Source organism: Haliaeetus leucocephalus, unplaced genomic scaffold, assembly GCF_000737465.1.
Source record: "Haliaeetus leucocephalus isolate CR32 unplaced genomic scaffold, Haliaeetus_leucocephalus-4.0 Scaffold175, whole genome shotgun sequence".
In the NCBI taxonomy this organism is placed as follows: Eukaryota; Metazoa; Chordata; class Aves; order Accipitriformes; family Accipitridae; genus Haliaeetus; species Haliaeetus leucocephalus.
Genome location: NW_010972611.1, coordinates 89,913 through 113,505, shown reverse-complemented (window position 1 = coordinate 113,505; position 23,593 = coordinate 89,913). Strand labels below are relative to the sequence as shown.

Sequence of the window (23,593 nt, the reverse complement as noted above, 5' to 3'; positions counted from 1 at the left end):
CGCTGGCCGCCGGCGCGGGCCTGTGCCGGCTGCCGCGCGGTTCGCGTCCCTCGGAGTGAAGCACCGCTGTGGGGCAAGGCCCACGGGACGGCGGGCTGCAACGTGCTCCCAACGGAGAGCAGAGGTGAGCTCCGCCCGTGACGCCGCGGATGCTCTACGGCCGTTAGCACGTAGCGTGGGACCGCAGGGTTCGGCATCGAGAGACAATCCGCTCCCACGTGACAAAGGTTTGTCCTCTCTGAAGGCACCATCTCCCAAATGCACAGCAAGGCACATGTGTCTCTGCACGCCTCAAGCCTGTCCTTTTATTTTTAGATGGAATGAAGGCAGTAGAGACTTTTCAACTGCACTGATCCCCACCAAATGGCTGATTTTGTTTTTCCAAGAATTGAGCAGCACACCAAGACCAGTTTATGATAAGCTATCAGTTGTTTGAAATAACTTGTGGTGTGAAGCTGCAGAAGTTTACTAAAGACCACTGTTAACTTCAGATGAACAGGTAACAGCGTCCTACAAAAATCTTAAATTTTAAAGCCTCGCAACCTTCATTGGCGTAACTGCGTGCACACGCTGTCTGTATTAAACAACAAGCGCACAGCATGTAAACTTCTATCTATACTTCATCTTCTGTGAAATACCAACCTTCACTAGAGTCCCGTTTGCCAAAAACACACAGGTTTCTAATGCAACTTGGACGCAGGCAATCTCTGGAAATATCTAGCATCAGCTAGTATCATAGAAAGAATCTGTCAGTTAATTCAAGCAGGCAAGGTTTACATTCAAAAGTTTATAGAAAGGAACTGTATTTTCCATATGGGATACTTCGAAATAAAATATCATGAATATCCTCTACAGATCATACAGAACAATTTTAGAAGGCATTCCCCGATGCTGGTCTCTGGCTACTCATTTTAACTGCTCTGATTCAGTGTTCTCTCCACTGTGCACCTAAATTGCACCCCGTTTAATAAATAAACAATCTTTGATGCACTGCAGGTTTTTTCTCCATCTGTACTGTTTTCTGAAGTGCACAAAAACATCTAAGTCTTCCATGGTAATAGTTTCAGAATCGCAATTCAGCACTACAGTTAAAAACAAAACACACCAAAATGTAACATGCAACTTGACACTGATGTAAAAAAAAAAACCAAAAACCCAAACCAAAAGCCAGCCTTTTTACTTTACTGGGGCTTTTTACTAGATGCAGTTTTAAGTTTTCTGATACACTGCATGCTCCTTGTGAATGAGATGAATACTGAGCTGAAAGCCAGCCTCACAATAAAAATACCTGGTTTCCATTGTGGGAAATACACTTACTGAAAGTGATACATGGCATCTGAGGAACCAGTCAAACATACTGTAAGAGGGAGAGCGATTGAGAGCCTTCACCAGCAGGTTTCAGCTTAAAACTCCTCGGAGCCAAATTTAACCCTTTTGGTGACCTAGCACTTTGAATTTTTCTTCCCATTGCTGCAGGAGAAGCAATCTCACGGCTTTATTGCTTTCTCCTGACTCCCCCTGCTTCAAGTAGTTTTAGTAATATGAAGTAGTATGAAGTAATACAAACTTGTAAAAGAGTCCAGCCACTTCCAACTGCCCTTAAAATAAAGAAGCAAAACATAAAACCCCCAAATGCCAAAATAAAACAAAGAGAAAAAACCCTTCCAGAAAAAGCCATACATAGTCAGAGCAGGGAGGTGGTAGGAGGCATCAGAATGGGAGTATCACAAGAAAAGGAGGAAGATGAGAGTAAGGAACGTGAGGAGGTATTACTCATTACTGGTAGCTGGTTGTTTGCCTGGCTTTTGGTCTGTGAAACATTAGTCGCAAGTGTTTTTGGACAAATGATTTAAATTTCAAGAGAAAGTGTAGGCAAGTATTGGACGGAGGGAGGAGAAGCTATCAGACTTCATTTATGCATCAGAAGTAAGCAAGTAAGAACACAAGCCACACTTCTGCCTTTTGCAGGTTATGTTATCTTTGTCATGTAGTCTCACTAACACGTCCATGGCAATTAAGACAGAAGTGGATAAAATGTGAAAATTATTCCCACAAACATCTGTAATAATGAAGTACAGCAGGAAGTGACACTTAAGCCAGTAAGGAAAGTGATATATAATATAGTTTCTTCAAGTCCTAAATTTCACATTAGATATTTTTTTCTTAATATTATGCAAATGACAAAGTTCACAGTTTTGGTGTGGAGGTCTTTTCCTTAAACAGCAATCCTCTGAAAGCGTCATTGCAATTTTCTGTGTATACAGTCTCAGCTAGTTCTGTTTCAGTCTTGCTTGAGGCTACATAAAATGAGTTTCCCAACTATGAATAAAGCAGTCATTACAAGGTTTGGTCTTAGGCATTCCCAGCTACTGCTACAGGCCTCAAGTCATGGACCAAAAACTATACTGTAGTAGAGATTATCAAAATAACTAAAATGGAGTTACAAAAAAAAAAAAAAAAGAAACATTTTCTTAAATGGAAATGTTATTTACAATAGTAGTACCAATAGCTAGTCTAAACCACATCAACCAAACTTCAAAACAAACAGAAACATGGCCTTTAAAGTATCAAAAATCATGAGAAACTTTAACTCATTTCTCCAGAAAAAGAAAAAAGAAAAGACGTTTTCATGAGATAGCATCCTTAGCATAACTTTACATACTGCTATAACAAAGCAAAGAAAAATCTGGTGGGAAGAGGTACTTACACAATCCCATAAGCAGCTCTGGAGGAGACACTACATTAGTCTGTACCAAATGCTGCACAGAACAGTGCTTTAACAGAATAGAGACACTCAAGAGCAAAAGCAATAGTCGTGAAGATTCCTACAAAGCCAAACCTATACTTGCCCTCCTTTTCTGGCACATTTGGTACAACACAAAATAGCAACACTCACAGGAAATTATGCACAATTAGAGGTCCCTTACCTGACACCGGCTGTAGTGCCTTTTCAATAGAAGGCAACGGCTCCTTTCTGAGAGGTCGATTTAGCGAGGTGTCTTGTGCACTGAAGAGTCCAGGGCTGTCAGTTAATTTTTTACGTCCATTGGTGCTGGTAGAGTTTGTGACTCTGCAGCTGCCTATTGCACTTGTGAAAAGATTTGTGTGTTCATCGTTGCTGGCTGGCTCAGAGCTTGGAGTAAATCCCCCCAGGGACAGACCCGGGGAATTTTCTGAACAGTCTATCTGTAGCGGTGTCTGCAATCCCAGTGCTATCGTATTAGACTCCGAAGGCTCTCTCCTGACCCACTGTTCATCTCTGCTTAGCAAACCCTTTGAAGGTGACAGGTGTGGACAAGACATGTGACATCTGTGTTTCTCTTTATGTTTGTACCTCTCACCAACAGCCTCCTTTCCAAATCTGTAGCGCTTCAAGGACTCCAGAACTGTTCTAGAAGAGCTATTAGCCGTTATAGCGTCCATGGAAACCTGCGGTTGTTCAGAAGAACGATGTTCTCTGTGTTTATGGCGATGTCTATGCTTATGTTCAAGCATCCAGCCATAAGCCATTTCAGGTGGAACACTGGGGTATGTGCTCATTGACAAGAGCGGAGTCCTACTTGTTGTGAGGAAAGCCTCCTGGCGTAAAAGTTTATGCTTCTTCTTGTGATATTTGGTGGGATTGAGAAGCAAGTGGCCTGTATGCATGTAGGAAGGTGGTGGCAGGGGGGTAGTAAAAGAAGGAGAAGGTGGAGGAGGATAAAGAGTTGGAGGGTACCTTCCATAATAACCTAAGCCTATGGGAGCAGCGGCAAGGGGAGAAGGAGAATAAGGCATGCCGTAAGAGGGATAGAACCCGGTACTGGAGAGAGGAAAGCTGAGACTGTGCATAAAAGGCATTTCTGCCATAGCCTCCCGCATTTTTGGAGGCCTGCCTCTCTTTTTCTTTAAATCGGGTTTTCTAATGTAGTGCAAAGGATCTAAAGGAAAAGTAGGATGGGTATAGAAACTATTGAAATTTATCCTAAAAATGGTGGGCAGTAAATCTCGGGGTATAAAATGGTGACTTCTGTGTGTTATTCTAATTTCACTTAATCGACTTATTAATTCTTCTAATTCGGCGAGGAAATCTGGGTCCTGCCTACCTCGAAGTTGAGGATACTTCTTTTTCCTTTTTCGCTTCTGTCTCTTCATTTTGTCGTAACTAAGGTAATCATGACTGCGGCGCTTACATTTGTGTTTATGCTTTTCTTTTAGATTACTTAAAACGGTGGAAGTTTCAGGTGGAATAAGGGAAACATGATCAAATGAATGCCTTTTCTTCTTTTGCCCACAAAACTTCTCTGCTCGATCTGAAGTACTGTTATTATCCGTTCCTATTCCACTGTCACTGGGAATTGTTTCATCACTGTGAGACTCACTTACTGGGGAAGGAGTGGCTTCTTTCAGCGATGTCAGCTCACTCAAGTGAGAAGGAGAGTTTGGCAACAACGTAGGTGGAGATAATCTCCTCCTTCCCTTAGCAGCTTTTTTCATCGCAAGTGTCTGAACAACACTTCCTTGTCTGGAGTGTATGTGTAAATAGGGAACTGAGCTGGGCTCAATAAATCCTGCATCACTGCTGACAGGGCTCTGTCCCCCACTCACTGCAGAAGACTGGGAGCAAACTGGAGATGGAAGAATCTCTGAATTATTAGCTGTTGAAGGCAGCAAATGGGGAAGTACTTGTCCTAGTGACGTACCAGGGGCTTGTTGAGCAGACTTCTCAAGAACTGTCAAACTGGCAGAACTGCTAGTTAAAATACCGTTCAGGACAGCTTTAGGTTTCCTTCCTCTCCTTTTTCCTATATAAATTGTTCCTTTCTTGCTGACATTTATTTGCTGGCCTAATTTTGAACCAAATGTGGCAGCAAGAGTTGACACTGTATTGTGGAGTTTAGATTGCACTTTCCCTTTGTTATTTGGTTCTACTGTACTTGACAGAATCTGATTCAAAAGTTTCTTTCGCTTCAGAGTTTTCATTTTATTTATTTTTCGAATAATTGTTTTCATTAACTGTCCATTATTTCTCTTGGCAACTTTTCTGTCAGAGTCTACTTCCAAATCAGTCATGCTACAAATATTAGGTTTTTGGACTTCTTCTGGACCTCGGAGCTGGTCCTTTCTCTCAAAAAAATCCCCACTTTGATGTTGATCACTTTCAGACCCTACCTTGCTCGAGTTATCTGTTCCAACAAAAGGTGCCACAGAAAGAATAGGTGGCTTCATTTTAATTGCTGACCTGATCTGTCTTTTAGGTCTCCCTCTCTTTTTAGGAAAAGGTTGTCCTGATAAGCTCTGTTTTAGGGAAGGAATTTCTACCTCAGGCTGCAAAATTGGAGGTTCTTGCTCTTCTTTTGACTGCACTGAAAACACTTTTGATGCTGGGATCTTTAGAGTTCTTTTGGGGGGACCTTCGAGCTCTGGCATGTCCTTGGATTTAGGTCTTCCTCTTTTGGGTTTATACATGTCAGGTAAGAAATCATCTGACATACACAAACTAGAGGGTTGTTTGTGAGTACTGTAGAACTTTTGAGCTTGCTTGTCAGTCTCAGCTAACAGCGCAAGAGACTGTCCATTAGCTTCATTCAGTTTTGGCAACTGATGTTTGACAAATTCATGCTCCACAAATGAAGACGATCCTATGTTTTTCAAGAATTTGGCCTGCTCCAAATTACTGCTTGATAGTGCACTGTATGAAATGTTTTTAAAAAGCTCTGACCTTTCTAGTTCTAGACCCTTTGGAGGTCGACATGTGTTTCTTGACACCACTTTAGTCCATCGTGGTTTCCTTCCTTTTCTTTTCTTTAAAGGTTTTGATTGCTGAGTAGCGCTCAGATTTTTTGCTCCTTGGCAGGATTTATCTGATGCAGCTATTGTGCCGATCTTTAGGAACTGCTTGCTACTAAACAAGCTTGTAAAACTAACTACTGAAGGGGTGACAGTAGCATGAATGCTTGTTTCAGCTGCCAAAATGGGCTTTTTCCCTGTAGGACTAGTTCTTGAAGTTTCTACATAAGTAGCTTTTGAATCATTTAAATCTTTATCAGCGCCTTTAAAATCGGTGCTCAGAGTATGGTTCAATGTTCTGTTTATATTCAGAAGTGTACTGTCAGAAGAAAATTGAGTTTTGCCAATCTGATCTGAAATACCTTCTAAGAGATCTGCTGTGGAACTTAAATGCAATGAGTTAGATGCTAACTGTGAAGATGTTGTTGAGAGGCTCCTGTTTAAGGTGGTAACAGACACTGTGGGTGAAGGCGATGGGAGATTTCCCTCTCCTACTGCACTAAATGGGGACTTTGCTGTCGATACGTCTGAAGCACCTCCTGTTCTGAAGTCTGGTGAGGTGCAATATACCGGAGGCTGTTTTTCATGCTTAGATGTTTCATAAATCCCTTTTTCACCGGTTGAGTAAGCATCCTGTGGAACGCAGATTCCTTCATTAAACATCTCTTTGCCTACATCAGCAATTTCTTTCCGAATTGAAAATTTTTCCAAGATACTTTCTTTATTCTGTCTCATAATATGCTTCTCAAATGTTTTGCTAGTAGTATTTTCCTTCACTAAATCTGTAGTCTCATGGCTTTCAATGCTACTGAGGTTTGAATTGCAAGGAAGTTTAAAGGGCTCCGAGGCAGGCATAAGAGTGTCTGCTTTCAGAGTTCCAGAGTCCTTGTTAACCAAACCAACTGGACTGCTCATTCCTGTTGGCTTCTTTCCAGAATCCTTGCTAACCAATCCCACTGGACTGCTAATTCCTGGCATCTTCCTCCCAGAGTCCTTGTTAACTGGTCCCATTGGGCTGCCAATCCCTGGTGTCTTCCTTCCAGAATCTTTGTTAGTCAGAACTGTCGTATTGCCAGTCCCTGGCATCTTTCTCCCAGAATCCTTGTTAACCAATCCTGTAGGACTATTTATTCCCAACAACTTCTTCCCAGCATCCTTGTTACCCAATCCTGCTGGGGTGCCAATCCCTACTGGCTTCTTGACAGATTCCTTATTAGTCAATCCAGTTGGAGTGCTGATACCCGGAAGTTTCCTCCCAACATCTTTGCTGATTAATCCAACTGCAGAGCTGGTCACTGGCTGTTTCTTTCCAGAGTCCTTGTTAACTAACCCAGTTGGAGTGCTGATCCCTGGTGGCCTCTTTCCAGAGTCCTTGTTAACCAATCCAATTAATGGGCCAATCCCTTGTGGCTTCTTCCCAGAGTCTTTGTTAACCAATATGGCTGCACTACCAATCCCTAATGGCTTCTTCCCTGAGTCCTTGTTAACCAATCCAACAGCAATACCAGATCCTGGCAATTTCTTTACCAGATCTTTATTAACTAACCCACTTGCAGTTATGGTTCCTGGTAGCTTCTTCCCAGAGTCTTTAACCAAACCAGATGCAGTTCCATTTCCAGGCTTCTTCTGCTTTGTTTTGGAAGACTTTGATGGAGGGCAAGTTGCAATAAGTTGAGCCAATTTTTCTGTTACAGTTGTTGCTCCATTAATCTGTGTTCTATCCTTTAATTCAGAATTATGGCTACTGATAAGATTTGGAGGAGATGACTTTATATAATCTGTCATTTCAGAGTGCAATGGGGAAACTTTCTTAGATAAAGGATTTGTTTCTACTTGTATACCTTCTTCCACATGCAATTCAACTGTTGCAACTTCTCCAGCTTTCTTGTATGACTTTGAAGGGTCCTAGAAGTTAATAAAAAAAACCAAATCTTTAGGAACAGAGCACAAAGACTCTGAGTAACACAGTATTTTTTTATGTTGAGAGGATTAATACCTGCTTTTGATAATAAGATAACTATAAACACATGCTTCATGATCCTATTAATTTTAAAGCAAATGTATTTCAGTGGACATCTTAAGACTTTTCCGATGTTAAGGAAACCCAAACTTGCTCCCAGCCCTCAAATGTAAACCATTTAATCTGTCCCCCAATTATAAACATTCTCCAAAAATACTGTTGATGTTTATTAAAAAAAAAACACATTAACAATAATGTACTGGGCTATTTATTTATAATGTGATAGCACTTGAAGACCTCACATGCTACTGAGAAGTAGCTCAGCAATGCACTGCAAGGGCAGTCATTGTGTAAACCTGTCCGTGCACAGCTCTACCAGTGTTTCTCAGTCTAGTCCCATGATACCCTCAACCACTGTAGTAACAGGTTCTCCTCACAGCAGACTGCTGATAGTACTAAAATAAGTCAAATTACTCTGTTGTTGGTATGGGGTGAGGGGGCACACACAACACACATGGAGTAAATGAAACTTGCAAATTTATTTTCAGTTCTGACCTAACCAAATTTGAAATTTATTCTGTAAAGGTTAAAAAAAAAATTGCAATACCCATTATCTCAATAAATCCTATTAGGAACATCTTACTAAGTTAATCTTTTATTTTGGAAGGATATTCTTCTTTACATACAGCGCCCAACACATCTCTGAAATGCATGGGATACATTCACTCCAAGGAGGGGCTAAGAATAAAAGACTGATCTCTTATGAGATAATTACATATACACACAATTTGAAAACCTTCTGGGATCTACTATCTCAAAACATTAAATAAAGAGTGAAAGGCAGCAATGCTACACTTACTCATCCCTCTGCAATAAAAATTAATAAGACAATTGCATGGTACTTGCTGTACTTGGATTACAGTCAGCATTAGATTCATCATGTTTTACAAAACTGTAACTATGGCTGGCCAATATCTAATTATGCTGAAGAAAGATACAGCCTGGATTCCTTTGAAATAATTTGATAAACAGCAAACTTTGGTGCTGATCATGAATGAAGTATTTGTTCAGTAAGCTATACCAGGAGCATTTAAACAGAAGACTGCAAGCTGGATTCAGTCTGACAGTTTCCTGGAGATGGGAAGTAGTTGCTTGGGTAACGTGCTGCCCAAGCTGTCAGGGCCTCTGCAGTGCATAAACAGACATTCCACATCCTGAGCTGCTGCCTTTCTGCAGGGACAGCACAAGAGGTGTGCTTCTTTCTACCCACATAGAGGCCTGGCACTTACATGGAAACCACTGACTCAGCATGACACACAACACGACTCCAAACCTGGAATCCAACCACTTCCGACGACGCTCTTGGACATACCTGGGATAGACTGTGAGTGCTAGAGATAGTAACTAAATAGTATTAAAGTAGTCTTTCTGAGCAACCTGAATAACAACCTTCAGAGAACTACATCTTTTCTGTGATCTTAAATTTTGAACAGAACTTTAGAACAAAATTTTAATCTTCTTTGCTCCGTGCACTTAGACACATTTGAAAAATTCACCTAAATACAGACTTGGGAATTCAACTCTTCATTCCTGTATTTGTTGAGCCACCTGTGTATACATTCTCTTCCTTCTTTCTTCTATTTCTCTTGTATAGCCTGCTACCGCACTAGATAGCTTCTGTTGTATTCTCATACTCTACCACTTCTGGGTATTGAATGCCTCTTGCCAGGCTCCACTTTTTCCCATCCACCTCATTTTCCAAACAAAGAGCTTGGAAATTTTATTAGATATTTAAATAAATAAATAAATACATAAATAAGAAAACCCTTCCAAACACTAGCTTTGATCTAAATAAGATGCCAGGATTTTGAAAACGTGACTTTAGCATCAAACAAGTATTCTTTGAAAACTGAAGGTATTTGCCCTGGAAAGTTTCTTTCTCACCTAGGGTGAGTGAATTTTCCAAGCACACTGAAAATTATTTCAAAGAAAATGAAAAACAAAACAAGAAACGTCTACTGAGATGACAGACAAGAAGTCAAAAAAGTTTGTAATTTTTTCAGCATTTTTAAAACCAAAGACTATTGCAAACAGATGATAAAAATTAAAACTTAAGTAGTGCATAACCATGATATTCAGGAATAACAAGGACATTTTCTGTATGGAAGGCAACAATGGAAGAAAAGAATTTGAATACACTTCTCATACACTGAGGAAATCAAGCAAATCTCTTGGCTTAAGGCAGCATGGGTACAACTCTACCAGCACCAGCCATAGCGTTAAGTGGTGGTATGCACCAACTGTAAGTATTTTTAAGAAAGTTACCTAAAAACTAGTGAAAACAGATCACCCTATATGACCCAGACTAATCTCGATCACTGCCTATTTCTTTACTAGGTCCACACTAAAATCCTTGATGTATAAAAAGCTAAATTTCACTAGCTGTTACGATCACTGCCCTACCAGCCCAAATGTGTTTCCAGAAAGTAAACAAGATTTCACAAGAACCGTGATATGTCAGTGATCAAAGTTCTCCTCTCAGGGGAGGGTGGCCATGAGCATCAGTTGAGGTCAGATGTCTCTGAACCTGCTGCAGCAGTAGAACAAAATCCACCAGTTCTAGCGGTTACTGGTTTTAAAGCTGTGGTGTAAAAGAGACTGTGGTCTATGGAGAATAGTTTGGCACTTAGCCCAGCTTTTCTATAGCAGCTGCAATCTTATGTAAATTACGCTAGAGCATCACATTTCAGGAACTTCCCCCCAACTTAGCCACCCTCATACTCACAAAACATACAGCTGGGAGGCAGGGAGCAGCCATGATATGTCCTACTGCACTGGAGACAAAAAAGCTGCCACCCTTTCCTGAAATAACTTCTACTATTGCACAAACAATCACTCCATTAGATGGGAAGGAGAGATCTGAAGTCCAAATCAAGTTACAGAGTGCTTTGAATGCATACAGCACTTCAAAGCTTCAACAGTTGGCACGGCCACATTCACAGGCAGCTCTACAAATGTGTAGTCAGTCTCTTGTTTTCATTTTGTTCCTGGTGCTGGAAGCTGGCCTTACATGCAGCATATTCAGTGTTCCAATTTTCTCTTGTGGTTCCATGGAGTAAAGAGCCCTACTTCACTGTTTGACTTGAACAAATGCACAGTTTTATATCAGAGAAAGCATAAAGTCAGATTTTAATGCAGATAGTTTTGTGAGGGCTACTAACAAATCACTCAGGAAAAAAAAACGAAACCAACCAAACCTAACATCTCCTAGGTGTTTCATCCCTCTAACTCACCTAATAAGTCTGCAAACAAGCACATCAAGCTACTTCACTGATGCCTCTACGTTGCAATGCAAGTTGACAATGCCGCATAAAAGTCTTAAACAGGATTTCTTGGATGAATCTTGCATTTTCAGTCAAGAATTCTAGACCTACTCTATGTTACTCTGGCTTTCGGATGGTAGGCTTCATCTAAACGTAAAGCTGTTAATAAGGTCTAGATTATATTACATTAAAAAACATTTTGTGTTTTAAAACCAGTAACATTTATTCCTGTGCAATCTTTAGCTATAACTTCTGGCTTAAAACTCTAACCAACAAAAGAATTGCCCAAAGCAATTACATAAAACATGTAAGTTTTCATAAAATTGGTATTAATTTCCACTAAGCTGAATTTGAAATTTTAAATCTCCTATGTGGACATACGATTTCTAGACTTGCACATTAATTTGAGGAATAAAAATTCCAGGTTATTTTGATATAAACTATTAAAAGATTATAATCAAGCATTCCAGAATTATCACAGGCACCAACAGCAAAAAATTGGCTTTACTTCTAAAAAAAAAAAGCATTCATTGTTACACTACAGCATGATCTCAGGGTTTATTATTGCTAGGTTATTATTTACTGTTATTATAATTGGTACTTATTTGCAAAAAGCTTAAGAATAGATAATCTTTCACAAGAACAGGGGTATCTCTTAAGTCTGGTGTAAAATTCACACTTCTCACACTAGAACCAAATTTGGAAATGCAAGATAGTCTCAGCTTCCAAAAGCTGAAATAGTTAGAAGAAAACAGCTTGTTAATAAAAATTCTGTTTGTTAATTCTCTTGAGAACTACCAGCAAGCAATAGGGATTTTTATATGTACATACACACACACACAGATTTACCCATTATTATTTTAGCTGTTGTACTTCTGGCCAATGCACAGGCTGCAATTCAAATGAACATTCTGAAGAATCACAGAACTTGTTTGCATAGTTGTGGCATCAATATATTCTATACAAGTTCCCCAAATAATAATGAGTGAAAGTGTGTTTGCTGTTTGTTTTTCAGCACCAAGGCTTTTTAGTCTTTTCTAAAAGCAAGTTTTAGCTAACTACCAGGAAAAAAATGACTTTGTGTAATTAGTCTAAGACAAAAACTTATGTCCCAGATCTTGCAGAAAATATTCTTGAGCCACTCAAACAGGAAAGAAAACAAACCACTTCTTTAGCTTTGTTACTTTTTTGCTTGAAAATTTTCAGTTACTGGCTGTGATTTCATCAGCAAACTTTCCTGAGAGCTTCCCTACATAACCAAGGGCAATAGAAAGAACTACAGAATACTGCACTCAGCAGTTTTACAAAGAAATAAGGAGATGGAGCAAAAGGGCATGTTCCAACTTGCTTCACTGTTTTACCATGACTATTTTAGAATTACAGCAGGCTGTTACTATCACTTCTTGCCTTCCTATTTTCTAAAACTTTAGTAATGCAACTTTGCTATGTCATTGGCTACATTTACCTTGCAAGCATAGAGAAACCATTCATACACCTCTTGTGCTAAAACTGACAGAAGTAAAATTTATATTTATGTCTAAGGCTCAGGCTTTCAGGCTCAGCAAAGGTACACTAGCCATACAGCAATGACTGTCTGTCACAGGACACTTTTCTGAAAGAAAGAAATCCACATTTTATATTCAGTGTCAAAAAGCAAATTGAATACTGGTTTGCTACTACAGTAACTTCTAATTTTGTTTCTCTTAACACCTGGGAACCTTAGCCATTTCTAGGTCTCTTCTGTTCTATGATTTTTCTCTTCGGAATACTATTAACTTTTTTGTCTACATATTTCTGGAGGACAAATTGTAACTATACAAGTTACCCACCTCACCTACCCACTCATCTTTCAGAATGGAGAAACCCCTCTATTAACATAACTGAAGACACTCCCCAAGTTTTAAGAGTCCTTTCAGCACTAAGCTTGAAAAAGAAGTGTAACTGTCATAGATGGGAGTGCAAAGTATTTTCCTACTATTTTAATTTTTACACTGATATTCCCAGGAGAAGATTTCCACTACTCCTCTTTGTGCCTTAGTAGTTAACTTAGTATAGTGCAAGTGCTGAATTTTCATTCAAATTATTTATTTCTCCTTTAAAAGTACACAGAATTCAGTTTCACAGCTCAAAGTGTTGCCACACCTTGCTCCGAATTGATCATATATTTGCTTTTCCCCCCCTCCTCCCCATCGAAAGGAAAGATTAAGGGATCGCTTTCATTTTCTGAAGTGTAATTTGCAGTGCTAAAACTTGCTTTATTTCATTGCAGTAAGAAAAAAAATAATCCCTCGGGTATTATATTCAAGACATGCAATGGTTTTAAACCATGTTTACCATTTGTTTCTAGAAAGACATTTACTAGAAATCAGTAGGATGCTGTAAAGTGTCATTTCTGACAATCCAAAGTGCCAGAACGGCAGCAGGGAACATACAGAGTTAAACAACTTGAAAACCATTTCAGTACAATTTGAGAGAGGGAGCAGGGTATCTGAAGTGAAGTATCATTAGTCAGGGATCTGAAAGTATTTTAAGTAATGCAAATTCAATGCAACAGATCTATGCTTCTCTACACTATGTGTTTAGGTTGTTCACCAGACAAGGAGCAGGAGTAACCCCACTTAGAATAGGTGGAATTAAAAAGTGATATGGTATCAATGGTATCATATATAATATCAATAATATTTAATAATATCAGTAATATTTGTTTCCCAACTTTCTAATTTCCATTTGAGATATGATAGATCTCTTGAAGAAAAACCTAGTATATAAACAAAGACATCAAGGATAAAGAATCCACGGTGTCACCGTCTGAGTTTAAATATTAATTATTCTCCTCCCAGGGCACAATCTCTTGATGCAAGGGGTAAGTTTCCATACTTAATGGCTCTCTTTGCTAGTAAGAGATATTCAGTCGCAAGTACCACCTCAATTCGGACATCAAGAGAGATCAATGAGTGGGTATTCCAAATTGGCCCAATACTCAACTGACTGCAACAGAGTCTTGTGGAAAAAAAAAAAGAGGAGGAAAAAGGAAGAAAAGAGGAAAAAGGAAGAAAAGAGGAAAAAGGAAGAAAAGAGGAAAAAGGAAGAAAAGAGGAAAAAAGAAAAAAGTAATCAGTATAATGACAAATTGTAATCTGCTCCTCCAGTTTTTTTCAAAAGGAAGTTAGAGAAATCATTAGAAATAATAAGCTTGTTCTGAAATGGAAGAAGGTAAAATAAAGGCCATAGCCAAAGTTTTAAGTTACATAATGTACCACTTGAGAATTTGTTGTTTGACAGGCTAACTAAAAATGCCTTTCTGTTTATCATGGAGAAAAAAACTCCCAACACAGTTGCATGGTAGACTCTAGAAAAAATAATTTTAGTCATTACACGTAACATACAGCATGCTTGTTCTTTCAGGGCATAGTTTGTTATTGCTCTTTGAAGATCCTCTTTCTCAAGAAAAATTTAAGTCTGGGTATGCCAGGGGAAAGAAAAAGGTTTGGATATGTCAGACAGACATCATCTCAGTACAAGATAAAGGAATTTTCCTTCCCTTTGGGTAGCCTCTATGTTAAAAGATATGCCAGGACAGATTTAAGCAGGTAGCCTTATGAATAGGACACAGTCTAGAGAAATGAAAAACCTTCAGCCTTGGGAACCTCTGAAACAGAAGCCCCATGAACACACAACCCATGCGAAGGAAGGGCTCTAACTTCCAGGGATTCCCTTGCTGAATCACCTGTGTTGCAAAATTGAACAATGCTACATAAGGAATGCACAAGGAAACTGGGAGAGATAAATACACACTCGTAAGGAAACACAGATAGGTGCAAGAAAAACAGGAATGCAGGGAAAATCTTCAGCTTTAAATCAGTAGGCTTGGACTAAAAGGAGACAGTGTGGAAGGTATTCTAACATTTTATTAGTTAGCAAAACTTTTATGTATATTGGAAAAAAGAGCATGCTGTAACAAAACACTTCTAAAATTTAGTATCTGTGCAACTACATTTATAATTCTGGCCATTTATCCTATTTTCCATATCTGTTATTGCTGCTCTTACTTGTTATTTCATGCAGATAATAAAAACAAAACATCCTCAAGGCAGGGCTATCTCCTTACATCTGGAAAATACCTGGCACATCTCTCAAGCCACTGCATTTACATGCAGTTTATCACTGGGCTGTTTTCTAACATATCTGGAAAAGTATTTTTTACTTTTCAGACACTGCTTGATATGTTCATTGCAGAGTGTCAGTTAAGACATGCAGCAAAAACAATGGTTGTAACAGGTAAGAAAAAAAATATAAATCCAAATACTAGAGACAAGCACAGCAAATACACAGCCCCATTTAAATAGAGACAAGACCCCCCACTTTCTTCTATACTAGAGACTAAAAATTACACTATTACTTTTCAGAAATTTACATGACATTCACTTCAAGTTAATATGGGAATTATCTTCCACTACTGTTAAAAAAACATTGGCAAGCTGTGAAAGAGCATTTTTTCCTGTCAATGGAAATTAAATCAAACCATTTCTAACTTCAGAATCTTCAATATCAGAAGTTACATGGAAAAACAGTTAGCAGAACATGATTGTACAGAGATGCCAGAAACTTAAATACACCTTAAATTTACTATGACTTGCAAAACACTACATAAACACACTACTCACTTGTTTTGAAGGACAGTGCTCGTTCTTCTCATCTGTCATCTTCCCACCCTTCGGTGCCCTTCTTGGTTGCTTGATGCTGGTTTTTATAGCAGGCCGGCACACATAATTCTCAAGGTTCTTGGGAGGTTTTTTCGTTCGCTTTGCTTGAAGACCAATCTTCAGTTTCAAGTTTCCCTCCGAAAAGTTTGTTTCTTTCACTGAAAACTGTTGCTGTGCATCAGTCAGAGCCTCATTCTTCCCATTCTCGGTACTGTTCCCCTCCCGATTCTTCTTCTTACTGTCGTCTTCTTCCTTGGTGCAACTTTCTAGCTCTACTTCTCCTTTTCCCACCAATGAGCCAATGTTTACTACAGAGGGGCTTTTCCCAGAAAACCCTTCAGAATCGGAACCCAAGCCTAACATAGCAGTATTCCGAGGGTCCATCACAGGCGGAATATATGCCTTCAGGTAATTTTAGGGAAGATTTACAGAGATGTGTTCCAAAGAAGATCTGCTCTACTACTGGCAGCCAGCATCTTTTACTCTGTAGAGGGAAAAGAAAGAAGTAAACTTTGATTTTCTAGCAGAAATTAATATTAAAAACAATTAGAAAGCAAACAATCACACTTCAGACAAGCAAAATTGCACAGCTGATGTTTGAAAACACCAACCCTTCTTGTATCCTACTACAAAAATACAATTTATCTGTAAAACCACTTTTAAATGATAGGTGAAAAATCAAAAGTATGTGAATATTATAATATAATTTCCAACTCATCCACAGGACACTTCAGATGATGGTTAAGGCTTTTAATATTGATCATGATTCTTTTTTTTTTTAAAAAAAAAAAAACAAACCAGAAACCAGCTACTTCTAGTACTGCCACTCTTAGTCTGGACCCACTGAAACAGCTGCATCTAAGGAATGATGCAGCTAATGAAACCTATGCTAAAGCATCCAAAACCCAGAGACAATCCAATTTTAATCATCAGAGCCAGTAGGAAAGTTGAGCTTAACCCAAGTATGCATTGGTTTACAAACATGCCACAAAATCTGCTTATTAGTTAAGGACTTTCCACAGTTCAGGAAGAAGGATGGGAGAACAGAAAAAAACCCCACCAAACAACCCACCAAATACATTCACACACTAATTTGTACGTCCTGGAGCATGGGAACAGAAAAGTCCACACTTCTATCATCAGAGACACTGTTATGAACATATAATTAACCTATTTATTGTAAGATATTAGACGGAATTTTTTTGATCTTAACTAAAGTAAAAGCTGATTTGAATCAATTTGCTAATGCAAGGGTTTCAAAACCCTGGCTGGCGGACTCCTTGCACAGTGTGCCGGCACTGCCTCCTGTGTTCGCACACAGTCCACCACAGAACTGTAAGCTGCTGTTTCCCACGCTGCCAAAGAACAAACAAAATATGTGTACCCCATTATATTTGTACCTGCAAACAAAAATCATCATAGAAAGAATCTGCAGAAGACACAAATATGGTGTACTGGTCACTACCAAAGAGGACAAATCATAGTTACAAAGGAGACGCTAAACATACACATTTCAATACAGTCAGATATTTCGACTACAATGTAAGAGAATGGACACATGCAATGTTTACAGAACTGGGGGCTTGAAAAATCAGCAACCCTCAAAAGGACTCTGTGCACAGGATGAACAGGAACTCCTGGTGAAATGTGACAGCCACAAGGACATACACAACCCTTGTAGTGTACTGAAAAAGTATCACGTCTTTTTGACACTGCTATGACAACCCGTTGCCCATATGCCCACCTACCCTGTGGATGTGGCACACCGAACCACTCCAGATCAATCCCTACTTTGCCTTAACAGCAGCGTGGGAGAGAAGTTCTCCTTTATCAAGTTCTAGGAGCCAAACCAGAACAATCTGGGTGGACATACTTGTTTTAGGGACATTCTAAGCAGAAAGTGTTTAAATATCTTCATCATTTAAATACCTTAATCATTTTTGAAAATTAAATATGTCAGAAACAGGTCTGAAAAAATATCAATGTACTGGAAGGAGCATCACAGGAACTAAACCAGCATGATTTTCTGTTCTTACGTTCTATACAATTATTGAGGCTCAATTGTAAGGAATCCTATGAAAAGATTTCAATGGTTTCAATGAATATCAAAATGAGTTTCAATAGTTTCAAAAAAGGTTTCAATGAGCTCAGCAATTATCTATGACATTTGGCTCCTGGCAGGTGCAGCACATGCATACTCGAGCCCATCAGCACATGGCAGGTCCCAAAGCCATATGCCTCTTATCCAGACAATAATTAGAAAAACAGCAGTGAGGAGGTAGTATTTTGAGGTGGCTCAGTGAACACGAGCACTGTATAAAATGGGGGAATGATAAGGAATGTGAAAGGCGATACTAGGAGAGGACTAAGGCAACTGCAGTGGACACAGGTTGGAAGGCAGGATTAGTGGGGACAGAAGAAATGCTGCTGAGAACACAAAATGCATATTATTAGAAAGCTACCTTCTCAGAGAAAACAAACTTATTTTCACATGTTCTGTGCACATTATGAAGAGGTATTTCTATCTGCAGCTATGACTTGTCAACTAAGAACATCCTGAAAAATCAAAAATGCTGTTATTACTCATAAGACCAGAGGTAATTAGATAAAATCGATAAAATCTCCATTTTACAACTAGAAAAAATGTGTAGAGCAGTATGATACAGGGGGCTAGAAAGCAAGTCAGTGACAGTTCCTAGTTCAAGGCCCAATGTTCAGTCCATTAGGCTACACCATGTTACCAAAACCAGTTTTTTTCTTACATGCCAATGCACAAGGAAAACTGGCCAGCAGTAAAGTAATTCTAAGCTAATGCATGAATTTTTATTATTCAAGTTCAAGAAAAGGAGAGAATCCTACAGGCCATCGTGCAACTCTCAAATCTATGTTCACACAAATGTTTCCTTCTCTAGCGAGTGTGGTCCAGAACAGCTATAACACTTCAGTCATTTTCTTAAAAAAAAAAAAAAAAATTAATAAGCTTAAAATCTGACACCAAATTAAAATGAAACAGCACCATCTATACTGTTGTATTTGGTGCCGTATTTACTTAATAGCAAGACTTTAAGTAAGTACACTCGCACACTGACCTCAGAAACTGCAAGACCAAGAAAAAGTGCACACTGAGAATTAAAGGAGAACTGTCTTAAAATCTTATCCTGTGATAACACAGAATCAGTAACTATCCTAGAAACAAAGTCAGAAAACTGATGGCTCTCATGAGCACATAGCAGGTCATTTTATTTATTCATTAATTCCTCTCTACACAGACAACAAAAATGCTAGTCCTGGACCTAATCATCATTTTGCCTTGATCACTGCTATCTTCTCTCTGACTCTCCATTTCTACCCACTCTAATTCACAGAAAATGTGTCTGCCAATTTGATCATTTTCATAACCGTGAACTGATTAGATCTCATCTCCTTGAATCCCAAGAATGCTTCTTCTTCCCTACCTCATCAAGTCCAAGCTTCCCATCCATCGCCTTCAAGGTGTGCCTAACTGTACCTTGGTTCTTCACTTGTTCCTGTTCCTTAGTGCCTTCTGTTTCACCAGTGACAACCATTATATGTGTTCTTTTCCTTCCGCCCCCCTTGTATTTAACACCATTGCTTTCTCTGTGCTACTCTTCACACTTTGTATGCCCCACTTGCACCAGTCTACAGGATCTTTACCATTCTTCTTGCAGGTTGTGCCTTAAATTCTCCTTGTGGATGTTAATGCAGCCAAATTATGACAGCCGTAGTTCAGAGGCAGCTATAAAAGCTTGCATGAATTTACCCTGAAAACTCCCAATGATTTGGTACTTTCAAGACCTAAAACTATCATATTTACTGGTGTGATACAAGGTACATATCTGTGTCTTTGCTTTCAACATTTGTTCCGTTAATTTGCAAGTCTTGTTTTTAATTATACTATAGGCTTCTTCAGGTCAGAAAAATGGGCTATGGACTTGCAAAGTACCTGCTTCGACAATACTGATCCCTGAAAGAGATCTTTGCATGGTCCCACTACAAAGACCTTTACAAGAAAAGCATTATATCCATCTCACGCACCCAATATGATTCATGTGAAATTAAAGCAGTGGAGACTGATTGCCCATGCCCACAATTAAGTATTTTCTAAGCTTGCACACTGTTATTTAACCAGACTGCTTCGTAACTTCTAAGACTAGAAAGTACTGCTATAATCAAGCAGCATGGCATTCTACATCAGACCAAGAACTCTGCTCAGCAATTCCTATCCCACTGCTCACATTTTGCAGACCCACAGCAGGTCTTTCCAAAGCAACATCAGCATTTTTTATTTAAAGACTTTTTTTGATGAAAGAAATTGCCATTTCCCTTGGGACTCTATTCCAAGACATAATCCACATTTTGCAACAACTTTCATCCATGGGATCTTAGGCTAACATAAATTTTGCTAGATTAAGAACCATCTAGTATCAAATTCCTATATGGCCTTATGAATTATGATCAAGACACATCCTAACCATCTCCCTAAGCAGCAAAACACGTCAAACTTGCAATTTCTCATTCTGTAGATCTCAAATCCCTCCTGTAATTGTTCTTCCCCCCCCAAATTAACTAGGAAGCATTTTAACATCCATTTTGACATGTGCTACCTAGAACTAAATGGTGTTCATTAATGATTTTTCTAGTGCCATATACAGTTTTAGTATCTATTATTCATTCTTATTCCCCTGTTGACACATCCAAAGCCCTTTTTGCCCATCACCTGCTAAGACTTCTGTTCTTCTGATCCCCTGCTTTTCCAGAAAAAAAATACCAAGGGTTGACTTCTACTGCCAGCTCCTAGATATGTTTCCCCCCCGCACCTTAGCAATATTAAATGAGATTTCTTTTTCCTCTGTCCAATTTACTATGTCATCTTAATTTTTGCTACTGCTTTTGTTGACAAAAACATATTGTGATTTTATATTTGGAAGGTGAGTATTTTTCTTTTGGTTCCTTCCATTCCTTCAGCTTCAGGGGACATTAAAAAAATTCAGCTGAGTGTCTGAAATCCCAGAATATTACTAGTAACTCTATGGCCTCCCACAATCCCTTCTCATATTCCTTGTCTTCTTTCTTCTGCTATGGAAGACAGCTACCACAGTCAGAAGTTCTTTCTCAAAAAGAGAATAAAATATGTCATAAAAGCCCCACTATATTTCTCCACATCACATATCCTAAGCAGCAACACGGACCACTGGAGGTCACTGAAACAGGATTTCAAGGACTTTGGATTACCTATGTATTTTTTAAAAGTTTAGAGATAGAGACACTTGGCAGAAATAAAGTTACTGTTTGTGTTATATGAGGTGAGAAATAGAATATTTTACAAATAGGATCTGTTAGCTGTGTTTTTGACAGCCATAAAATACCAGAGTACCTGTCTTGTCAAGAAGAATATTTTACGGAAGTGTTCATAGCAAAGACAGTATGGGCCATGTGTTGAGAGAGCAAATGGCAGGACACTTATTTTGTAGCAGGAAACACAGAGGGCAGACATGATGACACTTTGCAAGTATGCTCCAGTGAGAGGAAAACTTTGTAAGTAGATATAATGTTTCTTCTGGTATCTTAACCTTACTTCTTCTGATATCATAGGTTAACTGAAAAATCTGGAAACAGATTGAATTTTGACTTGCCTGATAATTTTGTTGTTTCACTATTCATATGCAAATTAATATGAAATTGCTAAACATTGCATAACAAAACCCACATTTGATCAGACCAAAGGTTCACTTAGCCTTAGGCTGTTAGTCCCAACATTAGCCAATACTGATTGCCTAGGGAAAAGCATAAAAAACCCCAACATATGCTGTGGTAATTCTGCTAAAATATTCCCACAGCCTCTAAATTTGTGATTCAGGAACTTCCTGAGAGGTATGTCTCTATGTCTAATGCCTTTAAATGGATTTTTCTGAAAAAACAAACAAACAAAACCCCCAAACCAACCCCAAAACTCTTTTATATCCACCTAGTAAAAGATAATGTAAGGGACATAGTAAACCAGTATTTCACCTTTAACTCCTGACATAATGTGCAGACAATGCCTTTGGTTATGTCAAAAATACCCCAGTGCTAGGATGGCCACACATGCCATGTGAGCCATGCTGCACAACAGGTACTGCTGTGATACAGAAAATTAGAAACAAATACAGATTTTGCTTTCACAGAATAATCACAGTAGGTCTGCATATCAGATTTTTTTTTTTTCTTTTTGAAAGCTGAGATGAAACACATGACCTCACTGGAGTGGAAGAAATGTGTCCACAATGGCAAAAGTTGACCTCTTGCCAATGGCAGCACAAGTTAATTTTTTTTTTTTTAAGAAGTCAACAACCCATTTGACAACAATATGTATTTAAAAATAACTGTAATTCAGTAACTGTATGTGCTATTTCCATATTTCTCTTGTGACAACACCATTATAATTTATATCAATAAGCCTGTCTCTTGCACCAAGTGTTTAAACTGCTTTTTGTATCCTCAAGGACAGTTTAAACTTCTGAAAACAAGCTGCTTCTTTTTGTAAATTATGGCTCATATTGTTTTACTGTTTATTATCACTCAAACATTAAGTGCTTTTTAGATGACTGTTGACTGCCTGTCAAATGTAACTAAAGTCCAAAAAGAAGTTGCGGTAATTTTGTCTTTAAAACCAAGATGTACTTAGACCCCCTCAAAATAAAAAAAATCTGTCTTATACTCTTATACAGTTTAGAAAAGCTACTGAAACTTTAATTTTTGAGTAAGAATGCTTCTTAAGAACTCGAGTAGGCAGACAGATGATGATTTTAGAGCCCATCTCTACCCATATGTTCAACCAGCTGCTAGAACTTCCCCATTCAGGCAGAGGCACCAGGCATGGTCTCAAGGTCCTCAAGGATGACCACATGAAACACAAGTCTTTCAGGATTCACCCAAAAAACCCAATGTCCTTGGAAAACATTGCTTTTGCAGGTGCAATCTACATTAATGCAAGGAAGACAATCAAAATAAATGAGAGATGCAAAAAAGGTACACTGTTCCTGCAAATGAAAACTTATTTAAATGTTTGAAGGTAAAGTCACAGTTTTTTACCACACATCCCTCCCTTAGTCTCTGCTCCCCAGATCTCTCCTAACAAGACTAGAAAGCCAGAGTAAGAACCCACTACCTCAAGTTTCCCTTACTGGTTCCTGACAACACACAACTACCAGGAGAGTGAATGCATGTCCTGAGGCCATCTGATGGAAACCCACATTCCAAGTAGTTTCTAGTTCTCTGCTAAGTAACTAACAGAGTGAAGAAACCACAAACCAAGGGTGAAAAACAGAAGTTAGAAAGTCAGGAGACTATCTAACAGAAAGAAAAGAACAGCAACACATTTTGGCTTCTGGTCTGAGAGACGGGTAAGTCTAAGATACATTAGGCTCAACCACCTAACCCCAAACTACCGGTCAATAAAACAAAAATAGGATTAAAAATCCCATGAAAGTAGAATTTCAGAAATATGATTTTGGGTGGGGGGGGTGGGGGGCAGGAAGGATTTCAAACAGAAAAGTCTACAAGCCACTGACCTAGTAAATTAGCCAATATCCCAACAAGCCGAAAACAACCCACCTCTGCCAGAGAGACCCCCACCTCCATCAGCTCAGGGCCCCCAGCTCCCTCTGCACCACCGCCTTTCACCTAAGGGAAGGACCACCCTCTTCCCACCATCTCTGCCCTACAGAAAATTCAAAGTTTCGGGGATGCGGAGACTTGCGCACAGACACGGGGAAACTTCCTGAAACCCGACACGGGCACCCGGCCGACGAGGGACTCCCCCGGGGCCGCTGCCAGGG

General features: G+C 39.1%; 1 protein-coding gene across 2 annotated transcripts in view; it reads right to left on the bottom strand.

Annotated features, from left to right (window-relative positions):
* ASH1L (ash1 (absent, small, or homeotic)-like (Drosophila)) overlaps positions 1-23,593 on the bottom strand; it is a 61,772-nt gene that overhangs the window by 37,422 nt on the left and 757 nt on the right. For both annotated transcript variants that reach the window (XM_010564009.1, XM_010564010.1), the window contains exons 2-3: positions 15,717-16,239; positions 2,928-7,674 (exon numbers count right to left, since the gene is read on the bottom strand). In XM_010564009.1, the coding sequence (XP_010562311.1) occupies positions 2,928-7,674; positions 15,717-16,139 (5,170 nt within the window). In that variant the 5' untranslated portion in view covers positions 16,140-16,239. The remainder of the gene's footprint in view (positions 1-2,927; positions 7,675-15,716; positions 16,240-23,593) is intronic.